Raw genomic sequence first — 22252 nt, forward strand, 5'->3', positions numbered from 1 at the left:
TGAGATACATAGTCCTTTTTTAAAGTGTATGTCTAACACTTAGGAGTCTGACTTCGATGACTATGAGCTTACAAATGTGTGACTTCTAAGAAGTATATCATCATATCACCTTCCTTGCTAATGTGAAGTATTTAGATGCTAAATATTTTTTTCTAAAATTGCTGTGTAGTTTTTCACTTGAGCAGGAATAAGCTAAGGAGGAAAAAAGTCACTTTATATCAATAAAAGCAGGTGTTTTCCTCTGTGTTAGTTTCCAATTAAACTGGTAGATCTCTGATATTCCTTTTGGACCTAGACAACTATTTTACTTGAATTATGTTTTTAAGTGCCTCTGAACAGTTTGACAAACCAGTATTTCAGGCATGAAAAATGCTGGGAAAAACTATGTCAGTTGAGTTTGAAAATGGGCAATAAAAATACAGGAAGACATTTTAGAAGTATGTCTTTTTTGCCAAACTCATGTTGTAGAAATCCTGATGAAGTCAATGTTACGGTGTTGCCTTATTATAGTATCTAATGCCTCTATTAAAATTGCAGACTTAATTGGTGCTTCCTCTATAGCCAGGTCTGTCCCCGATTCTGCTGGAGTACTGACCTGGAAAATGAGTATGGGATCAGGTCTTGTGCTGCTGGAAAAAGAACGAACTGCACTGATAAATTATCGCTTTAAATTCAGCAACCTAGAGAGAAAGTGGTACAGGTGAAATAGCCTATGTGCATAGTAATGCTATATCAAAGTACATTTTGCTATCCTCCCTATGAGGCATTAGCTCACAATTTTGGTTACTTCTGGTGTCAGTAGTACCCAATCAATAGTTTTTACTCAAAGTATTTCAATAAAGATGGGAAATTGTTAAGCATTACCACTGTTTTCTCACTTTTCTCTTCTATGGCATTGGGTTAAAGTAACATTATAGTAAACATAAAAAAATGCAGTAACATAAAGAATACCAGTAAATATTCCTTTTTTTGTGGTTGTTGTTTTATACATCATCTTATATCTCTGTCAATGTTGTATATTTATGATCCACCTCATTTGTTTTCTGCAGGTTATAGACCCAGTAGCACCTCGGTACACTGCTTTACTGAAAGATGCAGTGGTCCCAGTAAATATTCCTGAAGCTCAAGAGGAGATGAAAGAAGTGGCTAAACATCCAAAGGTTCTCACTTTACTCTCTTAATATTCTTGTATTGCAGATCAGTAAGGTTGGAAGTACCTTGGCTTGGAGCAGTCAGCAAGGAGAGTCCTGCTTTTAACTTGCTCAGCCAGCATGAGATAAAACAAAGGTGTACTTTTCTTTTTCACAGAATTGTCAAAAACTGGGCAACTACTGAATGTATTTGTTCTGTTAAGAGGATGTAGGAAACTGCTTTTGTAAATATGTAGAGTGCATATAGACTGTGCATTGAAAGGCCTCTCTGGGAGTTTTCGGAGTTTTCAGACGAGGTGAGATGTTAAAAGTATGAAGTGATGCTCGGATGCTCAGACTATTTTTATTATTGTTTGATACTACCTTGCACAGAGAAGTTTAAATATAAAATTTTATTCAAGCTTTATGGGTATAATCCAGTAGATATTGCTTATCCATAAAAATAAGGAATGTAGGCGATTTTTTTTAAGTAGTTTATAAAATTAGATTTATGTAGAGAAGGGATATAGCCTATAGTTAGTTCTACCAGTCTCTGGATTTTTTTAATATGATTTTTAAATGCAGATAGCAAATAGTTATTATGAAAAGTTAAGAACTTTCTAATTTGATAATCTTAGTATCCAGTGAACAGAATAATATCCCTTAAGAAGGGGAGTGTGTTACTGATATAATTCTTTTTTTGGCACTACAATTAGGAAAGATGCTTTCCTTTGAGCATAACATCTCAAATTACACTTAAGCTTCACTGAAAGCATCCCTTAGATAGCACACTTATATTGAGAAACAAGTGAATATTGTTGAGGTTTTTCTTCATTTATTTGTTTTTATTTTGTTGCTCTGAGTGTTCCTGTAGCCATTTATTGTAACTGAGAGGTGGGCATCTAGTTTGCCCTCTTCCCCATGGCAGATAAAGAAGGAAACAAGTTTTGAGAAGACACAAGTGAGAATTGTGACTCTTTAAGAGTCAAAAACTCTGAAGTTTGGCCAGATGTAAGCCAGCGTATTAAAACATTGATATTAGAAATGCTGCCTCCAGTATATAATGAAATAAGTACTGACCAGAAGAAACAAATTTCAAACTCCTAATCATTTGAAAAAGTCTGAACTCACAGCTGTCTGCCTTGAAACAAATATGGAGCTTTTTTTACATATTAACTATGTAAAAAGACAAAAATGAGTTATGAAATTATTTTTGAAGGAAATTTGTATAGGAAAATGGAAACTTGAGAAAAACTTACTTAGTTTTTACCTGTAAGATCTTAAAGATGTATGGACCTTAAGGAAATGGGATATGCTATCAGTTGTGTTGGAGCTAGTATTTGATAGAAGATGAGTGTACTGTCAGAAGAACACATGCAACACTTGTGAACAAGAAACCTGAGAGTGTTGTGAAAGAATACTATAGCTTTCCGTTACTGTTATTGTCCATCTTGTATCTTCATCTGTCTTCTATCATAAATAAAACAGTGTTTTGGCACTGCATTAACTTTAGTCAGCTTATATAATAACAATCTCTCCTTTGAAATTAAAATCATTATTCACAGAATGCCGATGTTGGGTTGAAACCCGTATGGTATGGTTCCAGAGTCCTGATTGAGGGTGCAGATGCAGAGACCCTGACAGAGGGAGAGGTGGTTACATTCATAAATTGGGGCAATATTATCATCACCAAATTAAACAGGTAACCTGTCTACTGGAAGATGAAACTAATTTTTGCTTTTCAGCTTTTTGTTAATTTTTCTTTTAATAGGTAGCTTTTAACAGTAAAATATTAATGGTTGTCCTTATGTGTCCGTTCTAGGATTCTGTATATGGATATCTACTATGAAATATGCAACAAAACTGCATTTTAGCGTAGAGCATATTTTACTGTAGATTCAGGTTTGAAATCACCAGTCAGTCCTGATACTGCGTGTCCCTCTCATCCAGTGTTTTCTATGTTTCTGCGGTAGTATTTCCACTGTGAAACCATTTGGAATTTTAGCGACTTTCACCCTGTAACGAATGCTGCTTTTGCATACTGAAAACCTAAATCTATCACAGTTTCAGTTGCAGAACTGTTGAGGTGGGGAAGGAGACCGTTAATGTCATCATAGTATCTTTGAAATGGTTGTGTTGAGACAGTGGCAGAATGGGGTGAGCTGGGATAGAGAGCATAAATAAGTAGCGATTTCTTTCTCGTATTCTTTGCTGTGTCGTGATATTTAAGAAATCCAAATTAACAGAGAACTTCAACAGGAGTGAATACATTCTTTCATTTCCTACGTCTTCCACACTTCAAAAATGAACTCAGAACACTTCTTTTTCTGGGAATCTATTGATGGTCTGTAGTATCAAATGAGAGCTAATGATTTAAACTTTACTCTTAACATTTCTGTTTTCCTGTAGAAATTCGAGTGGAAAAATTGTGTCCATCGATGCCAAGTTGAACTTGGACAATAAGGACTTCAAAAAAACGACTAAGATCACTTGGTTAGCAGAAACTCCACGTGCACCACTCATCCCAACTGTCTGTGTTAATTATGAACATCTGATCACTAAGCCAGTTCTAGGTAAAGATGAAGATTTCAAGCAATACATCAACCGAAATAGCAAGGTAAGTTATCTTTTTGTCCCCTTTATTCCATAAAACTTAATGTTTGTGGGGTTTTTTGCCATCACTATTTCTAGTTACTCTTTTTTTAATTTAAAGATTTCATTTTGTAAAACAAGGAAACCATGTGCTAGTGTATCCGGTTTCCATGTTTCCATTTAACCTCTCATAACTTCAAAATTAAAATATGGCGCGTTTTTTCTCAGGTGTTGCCTGGCTTTTACACATCTGGGACCAATAGTTTGAGGTTTTTGTCTTGATGCATTCTTATGATGTGGCATCTTTTTGCTAGTACTTGTTCTGCTGCCCCTGGAATTAACTAACATTTCAACATTTCCAAAATCAGAAAAATCACCATTATCCCTCTACAGCGCTACTGTATTTCTTATTATTTCTTGTGCTCTGTTAGACTTGGACTGACTTCTTTTAACTCTTACAGCAAGAAGAACTGATGTTAGGTGATCCTTGCCTTAGGGAGTTAAAAAAAGGGGACATCATACAACTTCAAAGGAGAGGATTCTTTATTTGTGATCAGCCCTATGAGCCAGTGAGGTAAGCTACCTAACAATGACCTAAGCAGACTTCACAGAATTTGCTTTAGCTTGCTGCATGTTAATGTTTTCACACGTGCATTGACAAGAGTAATGTTGCCTTCAAATATTTTTCCCTTTACCCTGATATCTCTGTGGAATATTTCTGTGGACTGGCATGGCTTTTAGCTTGTACATTCCTACCTCTTCAAACTGTCGAAGCCAAGCACCGCAGTTTTGGTGCACCGCAACTTAGACTTAGTAAAGATATCATGGTTTCCTTGTGATTCTAAGTATTTAAATTAAAGAACAGTGTTATGGAATAAAACGGGCATGTGCGCAATACTACTACTGAACATACTATTTAATTGTAACAGTTCTTTAGCAAGCTACCAAACATCTAAATTACACTGCATTTCAGCATAATATTATAACAAAGAAAACTTGTATGTAACAGGAATCAATGCAGATCCCCAATTATGTAAATTTGGGTAACTACACTTGTGTACAAAGAGAAACTTGCAGTTGTGCCAGAGCATCTTGTAGAAAAAGTAGAACGTTTGTTTCAATAAATGTTTCATATGTCTTGTATTTCCTTTATTATTGTGTTCTATAAATCCTTTTATAGTCCTTACAGCTGTAAAGATGCCCCGTGCATTTTGATTTACATCCCTGATGGACACACTAAGGAAATGCCAACATCTGGGTCAAAAGAGAAGACCAAAGCTGAAACTGCAAAGAAAGAGGTAAACTTCTGTTTTAGAACAGTGGCATGAAATGTATTACTGTACAAGATTACCATGCTGAATACTTGGCTTTTTTGTTTGTTTGTTTTTTAAGGCTAGTTCAGCTGTAAAAGGAAAATCTGCTCCACTTGTTGCTGATACCTCTACTCCAACCTGTACTGTATCAGAAGGTCACCTGGTCATTTACAACAGGGTGGCTGCACAGGGTGATATAGTTCGTGACTTGAAAGCTAAGAAGGCAACGAAGGAAGATATTGATAAAGCTGTGAAACAGTTGCTGGCCTTGAAAGCAGAATATAAAGAGAAGACAGGCCAAGAATATAAGCCTGGAAATCCTCCAGCATCTGTAACTGAACATCATGTGTCTTCAAAGCTTGGGACCTCTGGTACCCTGGACAGCAAAGCTCTGTATGATAAAGTAGCAGAGCAAGGAGAAGTGGTCCGAAAACTGAAAGCTGAGAAAGCACCTAAGGTGATTGATTAAACTAATATTTTTTTTTTTTGTTTGGGTTTGCATAGCCCGTTGTCCTCTGTCTGTGGAGGTGAACGGGTGCTTATGGATCCATGTTTTCATAGTGATCATCATTTGGACTGGGCTCTGTTCTGTCAATACTTGTGTTTTCCAATACTTGTCTTTTAGCTAGGTATTTATGACAAAGATTGTGTTAATATTCATAGAGATGCAAGTAAATTCCTGTATTTCTTAGACTGCTGTTCTGAAACGTGGGCAGGATTCACCCTACAGCATGAGTTGATTGAGTATCGAAATCTTGTTCTTGAAAAGTTGAAAAGTTCTGCAGTATTTATTTATTTATTTAACTAAATATGGTCAAATTATGTGACTTCATAGGATTGACTTGTTGCTGTTTAGAACTTAAAACCAAAAAAAAACCAAAAAAAAAAAAAAAAAAAAACAACCCCAACAGGAAGGGACAAAGAAAGTAAACATCCAGATACTACAGATATTTTTTAAACCTCTTGTCTGGAGCTGAGCATAGAAAACAGTTACTAGTAGCTGTTTTCTTTCTAATGCAGAGCAAGAAAAGATGGGAAATAACATACTTTGGTGGTTAAATGCTGTTCATAATAGTGTCTTGGTGGCACCATAAAGTCTAAATAAATGGGAAGAACTAAATAATTTATTGTTAGCATTTTATTTAGGACTATTAGAAGTTTGTTAAAGTAGGAAACTAGTAGAGAAAACTTCTCTGAACAACTCTACTAAATAGTTAAGAAAATGGAATAGGTACTCATAAACTGCAGGTCTTTTCATAAAAGTATTTAAGGTGCACTTGAGAGTCTTATGTCTCTATGTCTTTGTTTCTCCCTTTTTCTGCCCTTTCCTTTCTCTTTCAGGATGAGATAGGTGCCGCTGTGGAAGTCCTTTTATCCTTAAAGGCAGAATATAAACAACAGACGGGCCAGGAGTACAAACCTGGAAGCCCACCTGTGGTCTTTGTCCCTCCTCAGTCTTCTCCTGTTTCTATTCTTCCATCCTCATGTCCAGTAGACAGCAAATCTCTATACAGCAAAGTAGCTGAACAAGGCGAAGTGGTCCGCAAACTTAAATCGGAGAAAGCTTCAAAGGTGCAATAGCAGTGAATACTTCTGAGTAGAACAATATTTTCAGTTTAGATGAAAACCTAATTACAGGTTTTGTGAAACTTGAGAAACAAAATATAAGAAAGTACTTTTGAATTCTATGAAGCACTTTCCCAAATTCTCTTAAGCTGATACGGCTGACTTCATGAGTTCTGGGATAGTGCATGGAGAACCGGAAAAATAAATAAGTTATTTTTGTAGTGATACAAGATAATGAAGCAGAATATAGGCAGTAACTTGAAAAGAAAGGCTGTAACTTGAAAGCTAAACTAGCAGTAATAAATATGGTAGTAAATTGATAGTGGCCAGGGAACCATTCTTTATTCAGAGACTGAATATTTGCTTCCATTCTCCAGTGTACAAAGTCAAGGACTGCTGTAACTGCAGGGAACTAAGATGCCTAAATGGAAAGTTTTCATGGCACGGAAGTCAACCCTTACATATACTGCCTGATTAGGTCCTTTGTGCCACTCGTAGGTATTGTGGCTAAAAAGTTTTTCCACAGAACTCAATAATGACAAGTGATACTAACAAGTTAGCTCTAGAAGTTGTATTACAACAGCTATGTTAGTGCTGTTCTAGTAAAGGTTATGTTTTCTTAGCTATTGTGTTGTATCTCTGTTGTTTCTCTCTTTATCTGCAACTGCTGTTTTTCCTTTCTTGCTTCAGGAACAAATAGATGAGGCTGTGAAAATTCTTTTAAATCTAAAAGCAGAATATAAACAAAAGACAGGTCAAGAGTACAAGCCTGGAAATCCACCTTCAGCTCCTCCTTGTATACCTTCTACTACACTTCCATCTTCTGTATGCTGCAGTAACTTGGCATCCTGTAGTTTAGTCGATGGCAAAGCACTTTATGATAATGTAGCTGAACAAGGGGAAGTGGTACGCAGACTCAAAGCAGAGAAAGCTTCCAAGGTATAATAGTAAACAGAGACCAAACAATTGTAATTCTTACTGTGTCTTGCCACTGGGGGGAAATCTTTCACCAAGTAATGATCAAACAGTGTATTAAACTCCCTTATGTCCAGGTCATAGCTTAGCCATCAAACTTGCATGTTCAGATAATGCCACACAAGGCTACTCTGATGCTGGATACTTTTTGACTCTGAGATATAAATTCTAAATTCTGCTGGTGTAGAAAGTCAAACTTAACCTCTCACAGGCACAAGCATGGCAGATGTTAACCCTGCAGAATTTTTTAATGTATTTTACTTTTTCTTGCTGTATTTGGAACAAGTGAAGATAAAAGTATCTAGCGTACTGCAACAATAGCAAGACTTGTCAAAACTTGACAAATTCAGTGATAGTTGTAGAAAAGAAAACGAGACAAACCTATATGTTTTCAGGAGCTGCTGTTTTTTTTTTTCCCACCTATATTTCTACCTTGCAGAATTGGTTTTGGTGTTGGGTTGTTTTTATTGGTTGTTTGTTTGGGTTTTTTTATCCTAAAACAGTTTATTGTATTTTTCAGGGTAGATTCTGCTGCAGTTAACAGGTTGTAGCTGGCCAGGTGGGCTAGGGGAACATTCTGGTATAATGTGACAGCTCTCAAACATAGTCCTGTTGCTTGGGGAAGAGCTATTACTTGAGTCCTCCCCTAGTTATGAAGTGTTGTTTATTGCTAGCTGGAAATCTTGTTGTCTTCACCTGAAAATCAATGTTTCTTATCAGTTCTTTCTTTAATTCTCACCAGCACATCTTACTATTTGTCTTCCATATAGGATGAAATAGATGAAGCAGTAAAACTCCTTCTTTCTCTAAAAGCTGACTACAAGGAAAAAACTGGGCAGGACTACAAGCCAGGACATCCACCAGTAGCTCAAGGTGCTTTGCCTCAGGCATCAAACACAGTACCGAGTGGTCCAGACACACCCGAAGCTAAAGCCCTGTTTAGCAAAGTAGCTCTTCAAGGAGATGAAGTTAGGAAATTGAAAGCAGAAAAAGCAGAAAAGGTAAAAACGTACCGTAATATAAAAATGTAATATAAGTATTTAAATCTAAAAATCTATTTTAAGTTCTGTGTGATTATGGGAATTAGAAATGCACATTTAGAATAGGCAGCATTTGAATTCTGAGAGCTGAAATGTACTTTTAAAATTATTCCTGTTGAATACAGTCCTTAAAATGTTAACACATTTAAATTAAGTATTGGTCTTTGCAGATTTTTCCCCCAACACTGTATGGACGTCCACAATGCAATACATAGATCAATTTTTGATTTTTGATAGAGCCATTTTATTCCCGTGATTTCTGTATAAATGTCTTTTTTTTTTTTTTTTTTTTTTTTTTTTCTCCCTTCAAGGAAAAGATAGATGCAGCTGTTAAGGAACTTCTTCAACTGAAGGCCCAGTATAAGTCTGTTGCAGGAGTGGACTATAAACCAGTTTCTGCTAGTGGTGCTGATGACAAAGATAAGAAGAAGAAAGAGAAAGAGAACAAGTCTGAAAAGCAGAGTAAGCAACAGAAGCAAAATGATGGCCCAAAAAAAGAACCTTTGCAAGGACAGAGTGGTAATGAGCTCTCCTCAAATGGATCAGGAGAGGGTCAAGGCCCTAAGAAACAAACCAGGTAAAAATGCGATCTTCAATTTATTTCCTAGAAACCTCAGCTGTTTACTTCTATTCAGATTTAGAGTTCTACAGGTGTCGCATTTCACTTGAAAGCGTGGATATTTGCAAAATAACTGTGTTCATTCTCATATTTAGGATCAAGCCAAAAGCAAGTTACCAGTTTGTTTAATGTCAGTTGTACCTCAGCATCTTACTGAGGAAAATTCTACCTAGCCTGTAAAAAGCATAAAGCAGTGTGTGCACTCTGTTACTGGGGGTACTGTTACAGTCATTGAGAACTTGATGTGCTTCATTATTTGCTTCTGCAAATGTGCTATTCTATCTCGCCCAACATAAACACTGGAGGAAAAGAACCCAACCTTATGTGTATTTCATTGTACCATGGTTTCCAAAATACTTGCTGCGAGTACCATGAGAAGTATGTAGCCCAACCCAGAGCAAGGCTCTGCTGCTGTTGATGGCGGAACTCTCCAGTGATGATTGCTGTGCATCCCCTCTTCTGCTCCCACCCTGAAAGTTTAGAAGTCTTTCCTCAGTGTGTGTTATGCTGTACTATTTATTTCCTGTTTCGGATACATAAATCGCATGTTAGAGACAGATGTGGTTATTTTGTATAACAATTATGCCAGAAAAATGCATTTTTCACCCCTAAACCTTCTCTGTTTGTAGACAGATAAAACCTTTACTTTTGTCTACTGTTATTTGAGTCCAGTGAGTTTAGCCTTCTTTAGGATCTTGTAGGTTTACTGATTATCTTTATTTTCATGGTAGAGTCAGTTTTCTGTCTCGAACAGTGTGACTGACATTCACAGGAATGGTGAATTCAAGTTACATATGTGTCCTGAAATTATAGTGAAAGGCAAGGTAGGAAATTTTTAAAATAAAGTGAAACAGCTTACACACAGGTGTGATTCATCTTAGGTTTTTACTGGAGGTGCTTGGTTTTTTTAATGCATCCTTATGAATTCTTTGGTGCCACCATGGTGAGAATTACAAGGGTTCAAACAGTAGAAAAGCAACGGGTCTGTTCTTATGAAAGACTCTTGTTAGCCAAGGTAAGGAAATACTAGCAATTTGTACTAGCCAATATATACTGAAGAAAAAAAAATGGGAAAAGTTAGCTTTATGAAGTAAAATTAAAATACTCTGTTCCAAGTGTCTCTTTTCTGCTCCCCCCCACCCCAAAAAAGAAAAAGGAAAAATATTAGGATAAATTTCACTGCTAAATGCTGTACAGCACAAATCTGGTTCTTTTCTAATACTGTAGGCTGGGTCTAGAAGCTAAAAAAGAAGAAAACCTTGCAGACTGGTTCTCTCAGGTAAGTGCACATCAGTTTGAATTTAAGAATTATTTCATTCTCTTATAAATCAAGATCTGTTTTGGATTTATATCTTCTTATATTTATGTATGTTTGTTTTAAATACAAAGCAAAGTACTTTTCTATTTCTTCTTTTATATTTCTTACATTGCTATCATGGTCTTAAATAGAACTGCCTGCATTGAAGAGCTGAATAAATTTAGGAAACTGTAAAAAAGATGGGCATCAACCATTTCACCCCTCCCCCCATACATACATATATATAATATATGATTTTCTTAATTCATGTATGAATTCCTCTTTCATTAAGAGTGCAAAACTTCAGTGAAGTAATAGGAATTTCACAGGCTGGTGAGTTTTATTTCACCTCAAGTTGATGTGTACCAAAAGTTATTATCTGTTGATACTGAATGATTTGTCTGGCTCATGAGCTTCAAAACAACCAAAGTAGAGATTATTAGTTTAGATTAGCCTAGTTATGGAAGATTGGAAATAGATGTGAGTGGCAGCTTATACCACTGATTAGTATAATTTTTGCCTATACCCTAAGGAATAAAAATCTTTTCTGAGATGAGCTAGAGACATTTCTTACAAAAGTGCAGGTTGTTGCTTGTTGGAAATTAGCTGCTGTATTTTATTGAATTAATGAAATTCAGTTTTAGTTTAGTGTTTACATTTATTCAGTTCTATTATTAAACTTAAAGTTCCTGCTTAACTTTCTTTAATTATAGGTAACAAAAGCGATCTCAAAGTGTATCTTTGCTAACTTTTTGAGCACAAAGACTTTTAAATAGGAGACTTTTCTTGAATTGCATGCCACACACTTGAATTACTGCATGTTCTTTGTGTATGAAATTGAAACTTCAGTATCCAATTAATCTTTTGAAAGGTGATCACAAAATCAGAGATGATTGAATACTATGATGTGAGTGGCTGTTATGTTCTTCGTCCTTGGGCTTATGCTATTTGGGAAGCTATCAAGAACTTCTTCGATGCAGAGATCAAGAAGCTTGGAGTGGAAAACTGTTACTTCCCCATGTTTGTATCCCAGGCAGCCTTAGAGAAAGAGAAGACTCATATTGCTGACTTTGCTCCTGAGGTACACTTCAAAACTTTGTTTTAATCTAAGTGCAAGAAAACCCAAGCACTTATTCTGCAGCTGTGTGTGAAACTAAAGTGTTTGTTTTTTTTTTCCAAACTTGCTTTGTTTTATTTTTTTCTCTTTTTTTCTTTTTCTTTTTCCTTCCTTTAGGTTGCTTGGGTCACAAGATCCGGGAAAACAGATCTGGCTGAACCAATTGCTGTACGTCCCACAAGTGAAACAGGTAGACCTCTTTTCATGCAGTTTGGCTGTAAATAAAACAGTTACAGATATAGCGTAGCTGATAGGCGAGAGTCTCTTTTGAAAAGTGAAACCCCATTTTTAAGAATGTTTTCTATAACTCCATATCAAAATTTCCTAAATTTGCTGCTGCTGATAGCTAATGTCACAACACTATAGGTTCCCTTAAATGGACTTTTCTAGGAAATGTACACTCTAGGAATGTTTCCATTAATTTCCTGAAGACTGAATTGCTTTGACTGAAAAACACATTTTGTTGGATTTTTAATATTGTTTATAAGAAAATTTCTTCATCTCATAATTCAGTTTCGGATGTACTTTTACTATAGTTGTGAAACTAGCTTTTACTAAAATTTCCTCTAATTTAAACAAACATTTTAAGACTTAAGGCTGGATGAGTTTTTAATTGAATCGGGTATGGTATAGCATCCTGAAACCTTGAGGCCAGTGAATTTCTATTTGTGAACCTAGATAGATTTACATACTTTTAAGCCAGTGACTCAAACATAGTGTCATTAGATATTAAGCTTTGGATTGTACTTTGACCGGCAGTAAGCAAGCTATTTTGCAGAGACACAGGACAAAGTGAAAGTACTCCTTTCGGGGAAAATATTATGTTTTAAGACAAAAGATATCTTTTAAAGAGAATTAAACATAAAAGCATAGTTCTCACAGCAGAGAATGTTAAGCTTATATGTAGCAAAAAGAAAGGTTTTGGCATAAACTGCCTGTGTTGTGCAGAGACGCAAAGCTACTTTCTTTTTACAGTCATGTATCCTGCCTATGCAAAGTGGGTGCAGTCACACAGGGATCTTCCTATCAAGCTTAATCAGTGGTGCAATGTTGTGGTATGTCTGTACACCATTTCTCAGTAACTGTTGTACCATAAGTGCAGTGCAGGACAATTATTCTATGTGGACATGGCATGATGATACTGATCACAGCACATATTTCATGGCAATAGTATGAATGTAGTTTATATGATTTATTTTTATCACTGTTTTTATTAAAATGTACTTTATCAGCGTATATTGTTGATTATATTGTTTAAGTAGAAATCTGTAAATATTTGACTTTTTATCTTTATTCAGAATTTTCTAATACTTATTTATAAACAGTATTTTTAACAATAGTTTGACACTTCAGTGTTAATCACGGTGTTCAATTTTTTTATTCCCCTGCCCCCAGCGTTGGGAGTTCAAACATCCCCAACCTTTCCTTCGCACTCGTGAGTTCCTTTGGCAAGAAGGTCACACAGCATTTGCAACATATGAAGAAGCAGCAGAGGAGGTAAAAAGCAAATGCACTGGTGCTTTTGCTTTCAGAAAGTTACCTTGCTCCATAGCAACGCAAACAAATCTTTTTACTAAGACCATGCAGAAGTCCTCCTTTTGTTTGGGACCCCTTATGAAAAATGCCCAGTGTAGTAGAACACATTTTTTTCACAGATGTAACCCATGTCTAAGGCTTTAGTCTCTTCAAACAATATGGGGAGTTTGAAAAGTGTGATATATAAAGAATGCTTTCCTTAAAAAATTAAGTTCCTTAAAAATTCTTTTAAAAAAATCCATTTTCCTTAAAAATCTAAATCATGCATTCACATGTTAACTGCTTGAATTTTTTCACTTCCTATGCCCAAAAGACAGAGGTCTAATAGAATATCATGGCATATATTTATTTACTAGGCAGATATTCAGACTTTTAGGTGGAAGATAGAAGTCAATATAACTATTGGACTGGTGTTTCTGCAGTGACTCTTGTTTTTTCTGTCATGGTTTATAGTTGTTGCTATTTGATTCATAGGAAATAACAGTCAAAGTTTAAAGCAATTGAAGAAAGCTTATTTTTTAATCACAGTTTTGAGAAAATGTTAAATTTTTAAGATTTTTAGACTGGCAAATAAAAATATTTCATGATTTAGCAAACGCAAAATACTGAGGAATTCGTGATGTGTTCATGACAGGTGATGCAGATACTTGATCTGTATGCTCAAGTGTATGAAGATCTCCTAGCAATACCTGTTGTGAAAGGAAGGAAGACAGAGAAGGAGAAATTCGCTGGAGGTGATTATACAACCACTGTAGAGGCATTTATATCTGCCAGTGGAAGAGCTATCCAGGTATTTATCTAATAGATCTTTTTTTTTCAGTAAATACAGCGAGATAAAAGCCTTAAACTGATGCTTGATGGACTTAACTATCCATTGAGTAGAATTTTCTGTGTGCAACTATTTCAGGGAGCAACGTCACATCATCTAGGGCAGAATTTCTCAAAGATGTTTGAAATTGTATTTGAAGATCCCAAGAAACCAGGAGAAAAACAGTTTGCTTATCAGAATTCCTGGGGCATTACAACTCGAACTATTGGTGTCATGACAATGATTCATGGAGATAACATGGGATTGGTGCTCCCACCTCGAGTAGCCTGTGTTCAGGTGTGTAAAAATGCCTTAAACTGCCATTTTGTTTCCTTTCCTGTCGTGAACATTTCACATCAGGTGCCTGGAAGACTTAACAGAATAGGAGCTGTTGTAATTACACAGCATGCTGTATAAAGTTAATACATATTATTAGGGTACTTGTGGTGGATAAGCTCTGTTTTAGTAGTCTATCCATTTAAAATTATTTTATCTGTACCGTTTGGATGAAAAGGGAAAAATGTGTCCTTCTGAGAACTTGAAAGAAATTCCTTGGGATATAGGGCCTCAATATTGTTTTAAAGTTTTTATAATAACTAGCAGCTAATCTTTTTTTTATAATGTAAAGTACATGGCATGTTGTATTGCAGGTTGTAATTATTCCCTGTGGTATCACAAATTCCCTTTCTGAAGAGGACAAAGACGCTTTATTGAAGAAATGTAACGAGTATCGTAATAGGCTGCTTAGTGTTAATATCCGGGTACGGGCTGATTTAAGAGACAACTATTCACCTGGTTGGAAGTTCAACCACTGGGAACTTAAGGTACAATTCTTTCCAGGAGGTATTTTGAAGCTTATATGTGGAGGCGATGTATGAGGCATGTTATGCGTGCATTGTATTCTGAAGGCAGATATTTTCTCTAAATGAAGTATTGCTGCCTGATAATCAGTGATCACTTTCATTAATAAATGAAGAAAATACGTTTTCTGAGACTTGCTCTGTTTGCTAGAATTTGTGTGTCATTAGCAATTTTTCAACTTCCAAATCTCCACTTTATATACCTAGAAAATAAAATTAATAGTACAAATTACTTGCATGTTTAAAAATTTGTACTAGTACTTAAGTGTCTCCAGGGTCACAACAGTGCCTTCTTTGCTCACAGTGGAACAGAGACAAAATTCTTTCTTTTTTTTTTTCCCCAAAATTACCATGTTCCCCTCATATAGTAGCTGAGAGGAACAGTTCTCCTTCACCATACATAAGAGGCTTTTGTAAAACAAAAATAGCAAGCAGAATGAAACAATGGTAATTAGAAATTGAATAATGTATTGAGCGATGTTACGGGATCATATTTTTGTTCTGAATTTGAAATTAGTTTCAATATGTTAATCTTCAATGTAAGATGATAGAAGATCTCTGAATTATTGAAAGTTCCCATTGTGCCTAAGTTCTTTTCCTTTTGTGTAACCTTATTTTTTTTTTAAATGGAGCTCTAATAACATGAATCTATGTTGGGAGACTATTAAAATAAAATTAGGTTTATCAAGGAGGCACAGCATGGGGCAAACTTAGTGTTTTTATAAAATCTGCTAATGCGTCTAGCATAATACGTAAACTGCATCTTCTGGCTAATTGCAGACAAAGTGTACTCACTGAGTACTGATAAGGAATTTCATAAGGTAAAAAATACAAGTGTACTGGCGTAAGAAGTACAAAGAATGAACTAGAAAGTATTTTGCCTTACGTACTTTTCAGCTTAGCAGCTTTCTGATGTTACATCCAAAAAGAGCCAAGTCATTGGTACTTGTTTTATAATTTCTGGTATTGGTTTCATTATTCTTTCTTAGGAAGTCTTCCTACATGACCGTTAGGCATACTTCTTTCACTGGAAAGTAGTATTACAATTAGAAATACTAGATAATTTTTACAGAGTTTTAATTATGGAGACAGCTTTTTTGTATGTCATGAAACTAGAATGTTCAGTTTAAATCACTTTTGTTAACAACAGTTTTGAATAGCTTTTAATGTAGCTTTGCAGTAAGAGTAGATATTTCACCCTTCAGACAGATTTTACTATGTTATTCATCTTTTTAGGGAATTATTTGGAAGGTGTGTACTTGAAGAGATTCCAGAGTACAAAATGCATGGGAAGCTTGGGCAAATGTCTTTGATTCTCCTGTTCACCTGTTGAACACTGAAGAATGTTTTTAGCTTTTAGGTTTTTACCTTACTGATTAGATTTCCCTTGGGAAAAACAAACAAACAAACAAAACCACCCACCAAAATGCATTTGTAATTACTCTCTTCATTTCCTGTGAAAGAATGGGTACAGCTTGGGACACATGTTAGCGGGATGTAGAGGAAATAAGTTAGAGTCACTAGATTCTTAACTGATGAGTAAAATAGAAACTCTTTTTGTCTGATGGTATATGGGAGATGAGAAATTGCGTAATTCTTATCACCAAAGTTTATGAAGCATAAAAACTTTATATTGATAAAGCAACTCTGGATGTAGTCAAATATTCTATGCAATTAATGTTGATATTAGGGCTATATTTAACAGAAGCTAGTGAAGCAAGGTTGGAGCAAGGTGTAATGCACAAGTGAAGAGAGTGTGGATGGGAAAGACAGAAATGCATAAAAAGCAGTGGAATTATATGCTGATTTTTTTCGAAGGAACTTAAATGTGTAAAGTGATTCCATATTAAGGCTGGGCTTCGGAACAAAAAAAAAAAAAGAGAGGAAAAAATTAACTCTTCTGAGAATGACTTATTCATCATAACTTCTAACTTTTTTTTAATGAAGGGTGTTCCAGTCAGGGTTGAAGTGGGACCACGAGACATGAAGAGCCAACAGTTTGTAGCTGTTAGAAGAGATACAGGACAGAAGCTGACCTTTTCTGAACATGAAGCAGAAGATAGACTGAAGCAAATTTTGGAAGAGATCCATGCTAACCTTTACAACAGGTAAATTGAGAGGTACAGTAAATGACTGGGCTAATCACAGATGCACTTTACCTATCCGAAGAATTTCTCGCATTATTGGTTCATCTGTGGAGAAAGACAGGTTAGGCCCGTTTTTCTGTTTGTGACTTCATTTTTCTGCCTCTGAAACATATGGTGATTGAAGTTCCCTATGGTGTTCATGAAACAGAATGTTAAAAGTTGTGAACTTATTTTAAAAAATACTTCCATGGATTTATGTGAAGTAATAAACCAATACACCCTAAATAGTTAATGGGATAATAAGTCACAGTATTTATTCCTGAAAAAATGCTTTTGGTAGGGAATTTTGAAAGATACTTTGTATCTTCAGTAGTTGAAGTTCTGTGTTCAGAAGTGTATTTTAATACCCTATATCCTATTGACTTTCATAGGATTATTTTCTTATAAGCAATCAAATGCTTTTGGAACTGTTAGTTGCATTTATTGTATGTGCCAAAATCCCTTGCATGTCTGTCATTGCAAATTGTTGTTTGTAAGTACACTGAAAAAGAACAGGGTGCTGATCCGGCACCATGGCAGATGAGTTTTCCTACTTTCCTCTGTGATGATCAAAGTTGCTTACAAGCAGAATATTTTTAACTAGTTAAAGAGCATTTTGCTATTTAGATTTAGAACATAATTAAAAAAGAAAAATCTACATCTATAGTACTTACCTGTTTCTATCTATAGGTGGTCAGTGTTGAACTGATACACACAACAATGTGAATTAACATGGTGAAATGTGCAGCAACCTGGAGAACACCTCATCTGCAATTAATCAAAATTTTATCTCTTTGAGGGCAAAAGTGGTAGAAAGACATAACCTGATAGGAGATTTGAACGAATATATAGCTTCTCTTGTAATTTTTTGTTTTGACTGACTCTGAAAACATAGTTTGTTTGGCCAGTGCATAAATCTGGTTATGCAGGTTATGTGCATAAATCTGCCCTGACCGAATATTTTTTTTCCTTTTCTTAGAGCTTCTGAGGACCTAAAAAGTCATATGGTGGTGGCCAATACTATGGAGGACTTTCAAAAGGAGCTTGATTCAGGAAAGGTAAGGAAATTTATTTCATTCTACCCAGTAAAGGCCTTCACACACTTTCTGTCCCTTACAAATAATCAGGAGCTAGACATTTCAGAGTTTATATATAAATACTGTTGTGGTTTTTATGGAACTCTCCCCTCACAAGTAGATGAAGCCTCTCCTGTAGAGCTGCACAACAATAAATTGGCTTTCTCAAAATTTGTTGCTTTCTTCTTTTGCTAAAATACTATTTTTACTAAATACAATGTTTCAGGCTACGACCATTCAAAATTTAGCCCTATGCCAGAGGTGCCAGGGTGTCTTGAAGTGACTTACAATGCTGCAGTTTGGTAATTTGCATTTAAAGTGTTACATTTTTATCAGGAGGTGTTTTTCAGAGAGATTAATATAAATATTCAGATTAAGATGAACTTACTGTCATTGTTCTAATGCAAACAGTGAAAAACACTCGTCAAATCTTGTAATAGGGTCCAAGTAAGAGTTTAAAGTACATGCTATTTACGTCAAAGAAGTTTCGTATTTATGACCTGAGTAGAAGCCATTGGGTTCATTGAGAATTACTGCAAGTCAGAAGCCTCCTTGGGTTGATAGTAAGAATAACCCATAATGTGGATGATTGAGCTCTACTAATCTGGAGATCTGTGAAAAATTTAAAGTTCTGGCAAAGGATTTTGACTTTAGGTGAGAGGTTAATTCTTCAGTAGAGAATTCAGCTGCTGCTTCTTTTTCAGAGATCCACCGAGAGATGTTCTTAACCCTGAAATTCTGTCATGAATCTCAGCTTGTGAAATTGCTCATGTATTTAGGTTAATGTGTTTAAGTAATAGGATCCCCAGGATCAATTGTTAAGGCTGTGTATTTTATAAAGAGAGATCAGGGGGTTAATGTACCAATTAGGTCTACTCTGAAAATTTCAAAATTTCTGATGGAAAATGCACGAGTGTCTAAAATTCATAGTACTTTTGTTAACTTCAAAAATAGCTTTAAGTTATTCTTAGTCAGGATTTACCTCCCATCACACTCTTTTCTTGCATTTCTGTTACACTTAAATTCAATTTATAATAAGATTTAAAGGAATAATTGTGAACTTCAGAGGAGGGACTGATTTAGCATGCATATGAAGTTGAGGATGTAGAATTTTTAGACATTCTGTGCATAGATGCTGTAATAGTAGCACTGCCTTATTTTTCTCTGCAAAACTAAATACAAGTGTGAAATAATCTGTTTGCAAACAGCTTTGGGCTCTTCCTACTGAGTGCAAATTATCATTTCTTTGGTGCAAGTGTCTCTAAAGCATCTGATGATTCTGGTGGTAGATTTAAAAAACAAAAATCTGTAGTCTTTGCTTAACAAATAATTGTGTTCTGCATAGATGTTCAACTAGTACTACTGCTGTCATGTATTGTGATTTCAAGATGTGCCGTCACGTATCTTTCACTTCTGAATTAAACAAGCACTCTGAAACTATGCTTGACTAACTTCAAGACGAAGAAACAGTTGAAGACATGAGCTCTTAAAAAAACCTTAAGAGATGCAGTATACTTGTATGTAAAAATAAACTGAAATGAAGAGTCAGGCTCATTACAAGAGCAGGAATGGAATGTGAAGTTAATTCTGTATTTGTACGTGCACATAAATTATTATCCTTTAATTTTGATGAAATACTATAGAACCCGCTTTCTTCTCCTCCTACTGCAGAGGTTCCAAATGATACCCTCTGCCTACAGAGAGGGTAAAACTCCTGGTCTTCAATGTCCATTGCTCACTGTTGTGTCCAGCTAGATTCTAGAGCGGGCCAAGAGAATTAACCTATTTGTATTATGTTTAGGACTATAACATAATCTAGTTTATAATGTAGTTAAACTCGGAAATGTGAAAAATATTTTTACATTCCAAGTAGGATACTTTGGTATTTAGGTTATATAAGTTTATTATAATCAGCATATCTGAATTGAAAAAAATGACGTATGTCATTTTTTGACTGTTTCACTCTCTGCCTATATATGTTATATGGACAAAATTTTATAGCATCTGTATGCTGTAATTTCTTGAAATTACACTACATTAGCACTGAGTGCTGTTTGAGAAGAACATTTGTAAGATGAAATATTCCTGCTTAATTCCTGTTGCTGTTTTCCCCGTACTATAATTGCAGTGTAGACTATTTGCTCTTTAAAAATGCACACTGCTTCTGTGTTCTTTTAAGTTGCGTGCAAATTTTAGTGAAACTCTTTAAGAATAATTGCACGGGTATTTAAACAAAGTTTCATTTAACTAATGAAAGATAAATGCAAGAACAGTATAGTAGAGTGGTAATAGTTCTTTTTTTCAGTTGCAAGAAAGTGAAGCTATTAAGTGTAATAAAGATGTGTTCCAATTCAAGGCAAATTGAGAATTTTACACTAAGAATGTAAATTTGGTGAAAGAAAGCCACAGATCAGCAAACCTTATTCACAGTTTGGATAGAATTAAAATGACTGTGACGGGTGAATTTAGTAGCTGTTGTTGCCCTCATCTATTAGCATTACATGAGTGTTCAAATGTGTGTAGGGGGGTGTCTTCTTAACAGTAATCCTACTTTTTAGTCGTAAGCAGAATTTTCACTGTGAAAGTCCATTAAAAATGAAAAAAAAAATCAGTAAAATGGAATATAAAACTTGGTAAAAAAGATTTGGTACAATAGCTAAGAGTAGTACTGAGAAGAGTGTTTGAGATTATAATTTCAACTTTACTTTCTCAGTTTTCTTCAGTTAATCTAACTGAAGAAAACAGCAGGAAAATATGCACCACTTCTCCCCACCCCCAAGAAAAATATGCGGTTGGCAATTCTGTTTTCTTAAAGTATGGATGTCCTTGTCTTGCACAGAAAATATGAAAATTCAGAGTAATGGAATTAAAATGGAAACTTCATTAGGAAAGCACTGTCTTGCAGTATGTAAGCAAGCATTTGTTCTGCAGTTTGAAAGTTTTAAACTTTTCCTGAAAAACAGTATTTCAGGAGAAAACAGTATTTATACTTTCCACAGAAGGAAGATATACTGGGTTAACAAAAAGATAGAAATCAAGACCCTGACTTGATTTAAATGCTGCTTTGGGTTTGTGTAGGTTTTTCCGTGCTGCACTATGGACTGTGCTTATCTATTTCTCTGATGACAAAGAGCTATTAAAATTTAATTGTAGCAATCACAACTTTTCCCAATTTGTGTGTATATGAAATCTTAAGGTTTAGGAATCTTCCGGAGACAAGGGTGTTTTAGATGTATGACTGGTTGTTTTTCTTCTCTCTCCTTCCCTTCCCCGCCTTCAGATTGTACAAATCCCTTTTTGTGGGGAAATTGACTGTGAAGATTGGATCAAGAAGACCACTGCCAGGTAAAATATAACTGAACTGGAGAGCATCTACAAAGATCAAAATCAAAATGTTTTGAATATTAAACAGGAATGTACGGTGACTCTGGGTATAACACTGATGTACAGTCCTCACCCTTGGCTCTTGCTGTCCCGGATAATTCAATATATTTACTCCCTTAGTTCTGAAACTTTCAGACTAATTAGCGTGCTTTTGAGATCTTATGTATAATACACTTTATTGCATCTTTATTTTTAAATAAAAATATTTATTTGTGAATATGCTTTTATTTCAGGGATCAAGATCTTGAGCCTGGCGCCCCCTCCATGGGAGCAAAAAGCCTCTGCATACCTTTTCAGCCTCTCTGTGAACTACAATGTGGAGCAAGATGTGTCTGCGGCAAAAACCCTGCCAAGTTTTACACCCTATTTGGTCGTAGTTACTAAATTACCAGTGAAAGCACCTTCTCCTTTATCTGTGAATTGAACTTTTTTTAATAAGACTGAAATAGCCCCCAAACTTAATGAGTTTTGCGACTTTTTAAATGATTCCAAAAACAAAGCCATAAACCATAACCCCCCCCAACCCCAGTTGTCAGTCTTAGGCTAGCAGTAATTCACAGACTTTTCTGTAAACATCTCTAATAATAAACATGTATTGTGAGCTGTAATATGCTTTGGTTGTTTTTTGTGTGTTGCTCAATGGGCGGGATAGGTGGTCTTTGCTCATGTCTTTTTTTTTTTTCCTGTTTTGGTGCATATATTTTCTTGTACATTGAGAAAATGCCTGAAGGATTGGAGAGAATGTCATAAACACTGTACAGTACAGTTGAGTGTGCCGACATAATTTTATAGATAAAACATCTGCTTTTAAAT

At 35.4% G+C, this 22252-nt stretch overlaps 1 protein-coding gene across 1 annotated transcript in view; it reads left to right on the top strand.

Annotated features, from left to right (window-relative positions):
* The window catches only part of EPRS1 (glutamyl-prolyl-tRNA synthetase 1), a gene marked incomplete at its 5' end in the record, with an annotated part of 40495 nt that extends 18448 nt beyond the window's left edge, over window positions 1-22047 (top strand). The window contains 22 exons of the mRNA XM_082480240.1: window positions 1050-1160; window positions 2696-2832; window positions 3540-3747; window positions 4184-4296; window positions 4903-5020; window positions 5115-5492; window positions 6377-6607; window positions 7292-7540; window positions 8347-8577; window positions 8928-9193; window positions 10463-10514; window positions 11404-11613; window positions 11767-11839; window positions 12625-12704; window positions 13045-13146; window positions 13820-13975; window positions 14093-14290; window positions 14644-14817; window positions 16801-16961; window positions 17959-18037; window positions 21336-21400; window positions 21673-22047. Of these exons, the coding sequence (XP_082336366.1) occupies window positions 1050-1160; window positions 2696-2832; window positions 3540-3747; window positions 4184-4296; window positions 4903-5020; window positions 5115-5492; window positions 6377-6607; window positions 7292-7540; window positions 8347-8577; window positions 8928-9193; window positions 10463-10514; window positions 11404-11613; window positions 11767-11839; window positions 12625-12704; window positions 13045-13146; window positions 13820-13975; window positions 14093-14290; window positions 14644-14817; window positions 16801-16961; window positions 17959-18037; window positions 21336-21400; window positions 21673-21823 (3543 nt within the window). The 3' untranslated portion in view covers window positions 21824-22047. The remainder of the gene's footprint in view (window positions 1-1049; window positions 1161-2695; window positions 2833-3539; window positions 3748-4183; window positions 4297-4902; window positions 5021-5114; window positions 5493-6376; window positions 6608-7291; window positions 7541-8346; window positions 8578-8927; window positions 9194-10462; window positions 10515-11403; window positions 11614-11766; window positions 11840-12624; window positions 12705-13044; window positions 13147-13819; window positions 13976-14092; window positions 14291-14643; window positions 14818-16800; window positions 16962-17958; window positions 18038-21335; window positions 21401-21672) is intronic.
* Between the last annotated feature and the right edge of the window lie 205 nt (window positions 22048-22252).

The sequence above is a fragment of the Vanellus vanellus genome, assembly GCF_965231255.1.
Source record: "Vanellus vanellus genome assembly, chromosome: 3".
NCBI lineage: Eukaryota > Metazoa > Chordata > Aves > Charadriiformes > Charadriidae > Vanellus > Vanellus vanellus.